Below are 9,929 nucleotides of genomic sequence, written 5' to 3'. Positions count from 1 at the left end.
AGAGCCACGTTCTTTGCTGTTGGACAACAACACCTCTAAGCTTTCTTGCCGAGGCCGCTCACGCGCACTGCGTTCTCCAACGTCTGCTAGCATGCCAATTTTGGCATGAAGGCACTCCTCAATCATTACTGATCCTCTGTTGTTGTCCTCATTCAACTTTTCCTTTCTTCTTCCTTCTTACTTTGGGTTTTCCTGGTGTGCTCCTCGTGTGCCGTGCTGAGGATGGGTCAATCGATGCACCAGCGCTGCTCACCCACCACCCACTACCCACCCCCAATTCCCAGCTCAATGGAAACTGAAGAACAGACTCCAGAGAGAGACCAGCGCGAGTTCCATGTTTTTTCGTTATTATTGATCGAATTGTCACGATTTTGGTGCAAAAAACACGACAACACCAAACAACGCTGACGTCGTGATAGGGATCGGATCGGATCGGGTGTGGGGTGGGTGCATTGGGCGCCTTGTCGTGGCCGCAGGAGGAGGTGGAAGAGCCTGGGACGGCGTTGTGTAAGGAGCGAAAGAGGGAAAAATGTCGGTGGCGTTGGCGCGTCGGCTGGTGCCGCGCACCAATGGGCTGCCGGTGACCTCAATGTGCGCGCGCATCGACCACCGCCGCGAGGAGCGCCGGCGCGCGGCTGCGGTGGGCCTGCCGTCTCAACAACGAGCACTGGGTCATCTTGTACCGGGCGTACTGGCCTCGGCAGCCGTGATGCAGGCAGGCTTTTGGGGCGCTGAACAGCTGGGACCCGTGCTGCTGCACCTGCAGGGGCTGGCCGATACGAGCGGGCCGAGCCCTATTTCAGGCATTCCCGTGACCATCCTCCTGGGCTTTGCCCTGCGCAACAATGGTCTTATCAAGCTGCCGATGGAGAGACTCAAGGCTGGACTGGAGCTGAGCAAGGGGACCCTGTTGCGGGCCGGCATCATTTGCATTGGTGCCAAGTTGAGCCTGGTGGAGATTGCCAACGTGGGCTTGCAGGGTGTACCAGCTGTGATGGCCGCCATTGGTACGGGCATGTTGGTGGTACCGCGCCTGGGTCGAGCCATGGGGCTTTCTACCAAGCTCTCCAGTCTAGTGGCGGCGGGCACGAGTATTTGCGGGGTGACAGCCATTTCAGCACTGAGCCCAACTATTCGGGCCAGTGAGCAAGAGACTGCGGTGGCCGTCGCCAACGTGGTGGCCTTTGGCACCCTGAACATGCTCCTGATGCCCCATGTGGCGCACGCCCTTTTTGCAAGCTCAACGCAGGCTGGTGCTTTTCTCGGCCTGTCCGTTCACGACACGGCTCAGGTCAGTGTGCGGAGGGGGGGCAGAAAGGGACAAGGGTCAAAAGGATCAACTCGTTTTTGGATCTGTCGCCCAGCTCAACTCATCTCGCCCCGCCATGGGCCCTTTGCCTGCCGTAGGTCATGGGTGCGGCGCTGACTTACAATCAGGTGTACCACGATGAGATTGCGATGCAAGCGGCTGTGGTGACCAAACTAACACGCAACGTGTTTCTGGCAGCAGCGATTCCAGCCTTGGCGTGGACACATATCAAAGCAGATAGCCAGCGAGCTGCCTCACCGGCGGCCGCTGTTAGTGCCGCGACATCGGCTGGCGCCACCGCGGGACCGAGCAAGCCGTTGGGCTTGCCAGCCTGGAGCAAGAGCGTGCCTCCCTTTGTTCTTGGCTTTCTGGGGTTGGCGGCTTTGCGTAGTGGGGCAGATTGGGTCATGGCAGACACGGCCTTTGTGGATCCGGCCCTCTACCAGACGGGGATTCGCGTCTTGGCCAACGAGATTGGCAGCCATTATCTCCTTGGGACGGCCATGGCGGCTGTGGGTCTGTCCACCAGTGTGGCTAGTTTGCGAGGCATCGGCCCCAAGCCCTTCATTTTGGGTGCCTGCAGTGCCGGCATTGTGGCCGGTGCCGGGTTTGTTGGCGTGGCGGCAACCCCGACCCTGGTGCAATTGCTGTCATGACCACAGAGATCGAGATGGGCATAGGGTAGAGTATGTTGGTTGTTTGTTGGTCCCGGGGCACGTTGTTTCCGGGCGTTTGATCTGGAGCCCTTTGGTTTCACATCAATTGAACATGAAAGAACAGGAGAAGAGACACGACTGTTGAGCCTTGAGAAGAGGCTCAGCAGCAAACCACAGATGGCCTCTAGGTTGCCAGGAAGAGGATGGCCCAAGGAAAGCCATGGTCGTGCAAGGGAGGATGGGAGAAAAGAAAAAAAAAAAAAAACGACTCAGAGGGCTCACAGAGCGGCGCGGCCACCCCGAAACACGAGCCCGTCAGATGATTGGGATCCGCACCCAAGACAACGAACTGGTGTGGGATATGGGAAATTGTGTGGGGGCTCTTAGCAAGTGTAGCCACCCGTCTGCTGATGGAAGACGTCTGTAGTGCGCATGGATAGAAAGTCCATGAGCGCGTTGGGGCGGGCAGTTTGACAAGTATCCGAGGAGAGAAAAAAGAAAAGAAAAGATAAACCAGTGGGGTCTTGCACGTACCAATGCTGTCGTCTTCATCCATCTCCAGACTGGTGGGCGTGTCATCGGGGCCAATGTTGGTACCGTCAAAGACAAAGCGGACTGACTGCATGCTCAGGCCCTGCGGTGAAGACGACACGCGTCAGTGAGTTGAACCCGAGACACGCGCGTGGCAGGGGCAACACAACACATGTCAAGACAAATGCGGGCGAGCCAGCTGACCTTGCGTTGGCAATAAGCGTCCATGAGCTTCTTCATTTGAGTGACGCGCTTAATCTTGAAGTGCGTATCGGCGCCATCGCTGCCAGTCACGCGCAGGTTGATGTAGCCATCGCCCTCGGCCTTGACAGTGGGCTACACGGACACAAACAAAAGACACAAGTCAGTGAGTTGGGGGGAAGCAGTCAACGGGGGAGAGGGTATAATCAGAGTGAAAGCATGGTTATCAAGCCAGGCCGCGGGTCTGAGCCGAAGCTCAGGCTGCCAAATGTAAAGCACGAGGATACACAACCCCGACGCCACGACAGGTATCCAAAGCGGGAGAACACAAGGCACACAAAGGCTCGCGTTTCCAACAGAACCGAAGAACATGGCCGTAGCACCTGTGCACATTGAAGCAAACGGCTTTTACCTTGACGTCTTCAGCGGGCGGAGGCGCTGCCATTTCGTTCCAGTGTGTGTGTGTGTGAGAAAGAGAGAGAGAGAGAGAGAGAGAGAGAGAGAGAGAGAGAGAGAGAGAGAGAGAGAGAGAGAGAGAGAGAGAGAGAGAGAGAGAGAGAGAAACTGAACGAAACGGTTTTTTCTTGCTTAAAAGTGTAACAAATCAGGTTCATGTCGCGTTTGTACGAGTTTATGCAGATGTCTTACGTTCACTGGTGTATAATCGCATGGACTTTATGAAGATTATTCTTCACAAGGTGTTCATGACCAGCTGTCCCGATGAGTCTTGCCGAGTCTCTTCCACACCCACAAGTGTCCTTTACATTTTGTGAAGCGATATTTACAGCTATTGCAGATCTATTAATCTCATTCACTATAGTCTGTGAAGAGTTTCTGTTAGTTATTGTGGATGTGTAAAAGTCTTACATCGTGCCGCTTGATGTGTGTGTGTGTGTGTGTGTGTGTGTTTATTTTTCGGGAACGGCAGCGGGGGGTGAGGGGGTGCGATGCAGCGGCAGCGGCAGCGGCAGCGGTGGGGGATGAAGGGGTGAATGCATTTTTCAAGAACGAGGCAGAGGTGGATGTGCAAGTGGCTCATGACTGCGACTGATCTTTGATTTGTTGATCTGTTTTGGTTCCATTAGGGCGGGACGACGACGAGGACGAGGACGACGACGAGGAGCAGTCCAGCGTTGGACACGTCCACCTCCGTGCCCGGGGGTCAGCTTGTGATCAGCGAGCACGCATTGGGCTTGTTGGTTGCTTTGACAAGGCCAACGTTGGGGCTTCCCACAGCAAAACTGGTCTGGTCGCGTCGAGGGATTCGCAGCTTTCTGTCCGCTGCTGCTGCTGCTTTTTTTTTTCGGACGCAGGGCACAACGGCGGCATGGCGCGTCCGATCCAGCTGGTTACGCCACAGGGTCAGATCTTGATCTCCGTTCTTCTCCTGATCGTGGCTGGCTCCATGCCTGCCCATGCCTTTCGTACTCCCTATTGTGACACCGTCTGTCAAAATGAAATCGCCGCCTGCGAAGAGGCCACCATCTGCGGCCCAGCCCTCGTGTGTGCCACCGATGCCGGTCACGATTGTCTTGAAGACATCTCCTGTGCCACCGACTGCCTCACCAAGGCCGCCGGTGGCTCCGTTATCGGCGCTTTGCAAGAACTTCCCATCGTTCAACCCCTTGTCCAGTGCTACACCACCTGCGTACAAGGTGGGTCGTGGAACAATTCACCTTGACCCTCGGAGCGACTTGGTCCTCGCCCCGCCGTCACAGCGACCTTCTTCTTCCTTCTTCTCCCTTGTGATTTTCCTTATAATTTTGTGTTGCCCCAGATGAAAACGACGTCACCATGACCCGCGACTTTTTTGGCAGCTGTCTTGTGGATGGCCCTTGTGAAGCTGCCCTCGAGTGCGTTCCCATCTCGCCTTGCCAACCACCCCTGTCTTCCCTTTGATGCATCCTCTGATGGCTTCATGTTCGTGGTCCGAATAGCACCTGCATACGTGTTCCCGGCAGCAACGAATCTAGGTGTCTGCACGTCCTGTACTGCGCCGCCGTCAAAGCCAACCTCGTTTGCTTTGATGACAACTATTGCGCTGACTTTTGCTCCAAGCTGTATGCCTCGGCTCGGGTCGAGAGTGCAGCTCTGATCCATTGCTATTTCAACAACACCTGTGACATTGGTGCGTGCCACACCCGGTCTTTTGCCTTCGCTCATCAACGGATCAGATCTGCCCTTTCACCTTGCTTTGGCCCATCACCAATCTTTTAGAATCCACCCTGCAGCAAGGCCTGAGCACTCTCACCCCTGCTCAGCAAAACTGCGTCTCTGATGTGAGTGGGTTTGGTCACGCTTTCTGATTCACACGTGGCCTTTCCATCACTCCCTAATGCTCAACGTTTCGACATCTCTCTGATTTGATGTCGTCCTGTGAAATACAGAAATGCGCAGCTATAGGGGCCAGCTGCACGCTCAACATGGAGTGTCTTTACGGCCTCAATTGCTATTTTACCTCCATCTCGGGGCAAAAGTGCGAGGGTGCTGCTTGCGTCACCACCTGTCGTCGCACCGTCGATCCGGACACCATTCCTGACTACGATGACACGGCCGTCTGCGCCGCCCAATGTCTCCAGCGTTCGTCCTATTTCCACATGGCGCTCAACACCTCTTTTTGCTGTTGTTTTTTCTCGCTCTTTTGCTCATCTTCGCGTACCCACTCACATACAGCAACTCTCGAGATCAGCCGAGTCACCGTCTCCCTCAATCTCACTTTTATCGGCATTACTCATGCCCTTGTCCAAGAGAGGTTTGTTCCCCGTGTCTTGCCTCTCACTGCATGAGCCATAGGCTTGATCTGTGTCTTGCCTTCGATCGAACACGCCCCGTTCATTTGCTCATCTTTTCTCGGGGAAAAATTTCTTTCCTTCAAGCTTGCATCTCGTTCGCGCCGCTTTCCTCTTTCTCTTGGGCTCGAGCCAACACACAGACATGAAAATGGTAAACATTTCCAATATCGACGCAGCCATTCAAATTACCTTTGAGGTACGAATTCTGGCCACATGGACACAAAATCGTTCGGTCGCGGACGCCACCCTCCGCGATGCTCACCTCTGGCCCCACGTCATATATGCAGATCTTGCACCCGGACTTGGATGATATCATCTACAACATTTCCCTGGTTAGAAAGCACCGTTTGCATTGAGTGGAGACCCTGTCAGACCTGCTGCTTGGTGCCCAGCATCCGACATCTAGTGACAACTCATCTAAACTCGTATCTGTGGACTAGATTGATGCTCATTCTGATTTGTTGCTCAAGAGCATCCGCGACGAGGCCGAAGACGAGGACGAGGCAGAGCTTTTGCAAGCGTGGCAAGGGGCACTCTCGTCCAAGGTTGCCAACGTGATATATGACGGGATGTCTTTAACCACAACAACCAGTACCACTGTTCTGGCTGCGAGCCATCCGCCCAACCGAACAGGCGCCATTGTTGGCGCCGTCTTGGGATCAATCATCCTCTGTAGTGCAATCGGCTTTCTTGCTTGGCGTTGGCGTAAAAAGCAAGACAGCGACGGCTCCAACTACGTACGTTGCAAATTTTGTTATGCATCGCAGCAGGGCCTTGTCCAAGCTCTGCTCAACTCACGCCTGGAGTGTGGTTTGCAGACATTTGCCAATCCCCTGTCGCGTGGGGACCGCGAGGTTGAGGTGGATGCAGATGTCCCCTTAACCCCACGCCCCAGCACCGTGGCCTCTCCAAGCCCCATGGAGCTTGACGAACCCCAGACACCAAAGCCTGTGCCCGTGGAACTTGACAGCGCCCCGTTCCCAGAGTTTCCACCGATGGATCTCAACGAAGAACCCACGCAGCTGGGTGCCCCGCGCTACAATCCTGCCTACGCCTCCATCGGTGCCACCATTCAACAACTTGGTGTGTCCGATCATGCCGGCAGGCCGCCCCTGTTGCATATTCTGGCCGCACAATTTGCTGACTTTGTTCCGACTTCATCTTGTAGAAGAGGACCCAGAAGACGTTACTGCTTGGTCAGAAGCGTGATAGCTCTGCAGCTTCTGAGCTTTATCACTCTTGGACACAGCCCACCCGCACAGCCTTGTTTTTTTTTTTAAAAAAAAGGAACTTTCCACAGGACCACGTGTTCTGGTGTCTTAAATTTTCCTCGAGCTGAGGTGTTGACCAGTCGTTGTGTCTTGTTTAGAGCCGTGCCGAGCACGCCCGAACATTGCCAGTGTCAGCATCCACCTTACAAAGAGTCAGTGGCATGTATAGACTTGCACCGCGATGCCGCCTGGCCTGGACCAATGACAACGCTCCAGCCTGAACATCTTTGCTTCTGTTATGACTACATCCCATGTTCTTTGTGCAGCAATTCCAATAATATCAAGTGTTGTTTTGGGTCTTCTTATGTTTTTACCCGATCCGCTGCAATCCAACCTTGATATTTTTCTTTTTTCCACAACCTGCTTAACATGTCAATTTCTTGTGGAAAGATGCCATGGTTTCGAGGCTGTTTTTTTGGGCAAACAGCCAAAACTCCCTGCTTTCTGCTATCACAAATCGGCCGCGGCTCGGCCCGGCTCTAGTACCAGAAGGACACGTGTTAACCACGCAAAACTTTGATTACGTCATCGACGTCGGCAAAGTTAAAGATCGGACGAGACGCTGCCAGCACGCAGTGGCCCATCGGAGCCAGTTGAATGCAGAAAGCCGAACCCAGTCATGGCAGTAGCGAGCACGAAGCCAGAGATGTGCTGGCAATTGGCGCCAAGTGCTATGCAGACGTGCTCGCTGAGCTCCACGGTCTGCCTCGAAGAGGGCACGCAAGCAACAGGCTGCCATGATGGCATGCGTGGTACCGGGCAGCAGATCCGAGGGTCGCTCCAAAGCGGCGCGCAGATTATTTTCCAAACCATGCAAGCAGTCATTCGTTTTCAAGAGCAGCAAAAGGTCGCGGGGCACGCGGGCCAGGAGAGCATTGATCTGGCGCAAGTACTTGCCCACATTGCGTCGAACTTCAGCCTTTTCGCGCGCCGATCCAGAGAGCTCGAGGCGATCTGACCCTCGCCCGACAACGGCATCCCAGGGCTTGTAGGTCAACATGGCTGCGAAGAGTGGGTAATATTCGCCGGCATTCATGGTGGTTGCGTGTCGCTCAATGCCCGCAGCATCCCCTTCGATGATGGCTCGCCACAGGCGACAATACTCGAGGCGAAAGGTCTCGGGTAGCTCGCGATACAGGCCGTGGTCCAGCAAGACAATGCGTGCGCGACCGTGACCATCAGCTTGAACCAGGACATTGCCTGGGTGAGGATCACAGTGAACACGGCCATGTACAAAGATTTGTTCGCTGAACATTTCAGTCACGGTGCGTGAGATGGCAGCAATATCGACTTTGGCAGCACGGATGCTGGCCACATCGGTGAGGGGAATGCCGTGACAAAACTCCATGGTTAGGACACGGCTAGACGTCATGTCTTCCACAATCTCGGGAATATGCACGTCGTGGCGGTCGGCGTGCATGGCGGCACAGCGACGCGCATTGGCGGCCTCCTCTACGAAATTAAGTTCGCGCGGCAGGTTCTTCTGAATTTCCTCGACCAGCCAAGTGTAGTTGAAATCGGGAAAGATGCGCTTGGTCAGTTCCACAAGGACGGCAACGGTGTAAATGTCACCGACGCTATCCTCACGCAACCCCCAATGCTGTACCTGTGTGTGTGTGTGTGTGTGTGTGTGTGTGTGCGTGTGTGTGTTCAAGCAGATTGAAGCCACCATGGCGTAAGCAGCGGGCTATAACCCATCGGAAAGCGGAGAGGAAAAAAGTAGAAGGAGAAGAGAAAAAAAAATGGAACCCCCCACGGGAAAACAGCAACGGTACCTTGACAGCCACTTCACGGCCATCGCGCAAGACAGCGCGATGAACCTTTACGGACACCAAGCACCATACAGAAAGCATCAAAAGGTGAGAGAGGAATTGGAATCGGTATGTGGCAGACTAAGGGGTGCTGCAAGCAGTCAGGTTGTACCTGAGCCAGGGAAGCCGACGCCAAAGGGGCAAAATCAAAAGAGGAAAAGAGCTATCCCGTCAGTAGAGTAGGTGTCAGATGAAGCATGAGCGACGAGAAGATGCTAGCATTTGAATCCCACATGTATCAGATAAGAGGGCGGGGGCGTGGGCAAGCCAATGGTCGTACGGTTTCAATGTCAGCTCCCAAGTCTTCTTGTACAACGCGCCTTACGTCTTCATACGAAGAGGTGGGTGCCCGATCAAAGAAAACCTAGTCAACAAGCCCAGTGATGGTCATGGCAGGGGCGATTGTGGCGATGGGTGTACACGGGAAGGACGGCGGAGGGCAGGTGGAAGGTCCAGTTTGTGCTGTTCATACCTGCATTGCCTTGACGTACTGCTCTGGAATAATGTAGTCGAGTAAGCCAAGGTGCTGTGGGTGGCAGGAAGGAGGATTTTGGCGAGTGGGGTGCGGGTGAGGAATGGCAAGCCAGAGACTGGGGGCCGAGTTTTGTGACTGCGGCCGGCGGTCGACGCAAGATGTATACTTGTCCTAGCTTAATGTAGATGCCGCCATTCGTTTCAAAGAGTTGACGCAAGATGGCAGCCGCTTGCTCGTGGCAATTGGCCATAATCTGATCCCGGTCGGTTTTGCTATCATCTGCTTTGAGGGCCTGCTTGTAGGTCCAGATGACGCGAAGCACGGCAATCCAGTCGCGGCAGTAGCTGTACGGGTGCAGCGGGCACAGGCAGAGGGAGGATGGGTTAGGGTGAGGCCAAACGGGACAGCTGGGCAGAAGAAGGCACACTGGCCCCGAGGTCAGCCAGAAGCGGCGAGCTATACCGTTGAAAAGCAGTCCAGGCAATCGCGGGGAGGTCGCCGACACGCTTGGGCCAGGGCATGGGGTAAAAGAGCAAAAAGGCGGACGACGTGGCCACAAAAATGGTGGCCGACGCCAAGAAGATGCGTACGGGCAAGCGAGCAAGATAGCCCTGCGCCATCAAGCCAGGGAGGCGGGTGTACCTGGGTGCTTGTTGAGGCGCCTGTCGAGGCCACGGGCCGCCACGCAGCATCTGCTCAACACGCCCGGCCCACCAGGAGCCAGGCACGGGGCGCTGCGCCGAGCTGTGCCAGCTTCGCTGCACACTGGCCTGGAGCCCAAGTCGCCATGATCTCCCCCACCTCGACCCATAGACGCCACCCAACCCCTGCCCACCCCCACAACCACTCGTCCATCCTACAGTCCCCCCAATCCCCGCCGCCC

The 9,929-nt window shown here is 55.2% G+C and overlaps 4 protein-coding genes across 4 annotated transcripts; 2 read left to right on the top strand and 2 right to left on the bottom strand.

Annotated features, from left to right (window-relative positions):
- Window positions 1-709: 709 nt before the first annotated feature.
- On the top strand, window positions 710-1,407 carry MONBRDRAFT_28203 (uncharacterized protein; the record flags this gene model as incomplete). The annotated part of the gene is made up of 2 exons (XM_001748650.1): window positions 710-1,291; window positions 1,315-1,407. The coding sequence occupies 2 exons, from the start codon at window positions 710-712 to the stop codon at window positions 1,405-1,407; spliced, it is 675 nt and encodes a 224-aa protein (XP_001748702.1).
- Window positions 1,408-2,348: 941 nt separating this feature from the next.
- MONBRDRAFT_28202 (uncharacterized protein) lies at window positions 2,349-3,367 on the bottom strand (the record flags this gene model as incomplete). The annotated part of the gene is made up of 5 exons (XM_001748577.1): window positions 2,349-2,386; window positions 2,500-2,599; window positions 2,701-2,832; window positions 3,110-3,261; window positions 3,346-3,367. The coding sequence occupies 5 exons, from the start codon at window positions 3,365-3,367 to the stop codon at window positions 2,349-2,351; spliced, it is 444 nt and encodes a 147-aa protein (XP_001748629.1).
- Window positions 3,368-3,619: 252 nt separating this feature from the next.
- MONBRDRAFT_33785 (uncharacterized protein) lies at window positions 3,620-7,107 on the top strand. Its single transcript, XM_001748649.1, has 12 exons — window positions 3,620-3,631; window positions 3,783-4,352; window positions 4,475-4,550; window positions 4,635-4,825; window positions 4,915-4,976; window positions 5,085-5,277; window positions 5,371-5,449; window positions 5,574-5,685; window positions 5,777-5,821; window positions 5,930-6,226; window positions 6,308-6,572; window positions 6,658-7,107. Exons 2-12 carry the CDS (start codon window positions 4,025-4,027, stop codon window positions 6,696-6,698), a joined length of 1,689 nt encoding a protein of 562 aa, XP_001748701.1. The 5' UTR covers window positions 3,620-3,631; window positions 3,783-4,024; the 3' UTR covers window positions 6,699-7,107.
- Window positions 7,108-7,122: 15 nt separating this feature from the next.
- Window positions 7,123-9,567, bottom strand: MONBRDRAFT_33784 (uncharacterized protein; the record flags this gene model as incomplete). Its single annotated transcript, XM_001748576.1, has 8 exons — window positions 7,123-7,322; window positions 7,517-8,366; window positions 8,536-8,580; window positions 8,684-8,734; window positions 8,852-8,935; window positions 9,044-9,097; window positions 9,213-9,453; window positions 9,509-9,567. 8 exons carry the CDS (start codon window positions 9,565-9,567, stop codon window positions 7,261-7,263), a joined length of 1,446 nt encoding a protein of 481 aa, XP_001748628.1. The 3' UTR covers window positions 7,123-7,260.
- Window positions 9,568-9,929: the final 362 nt, after the last annotated feature.

The sequence above is a fragment of the Monosiga brevicollis genome, genomic scaffold, assembly GCF_000002865.3.
Source record: "Monosiga brevicollis MX1 MONBRscaffold_24 genomic scaffold, whole genome shotgun sequence".
In the NCBI taxonomy this organism is placed as follows: domain Eukaryota; class Choanoflagellata; order Craspedida; family Salpingoecidae; genus Monosiga; species Monosiga brevicollis.
The sequence above is the reverse complement of the archived record's forward strand: the minus strand, read 5'-3'. Positions and strand labels throughout refer to the sequence as shown.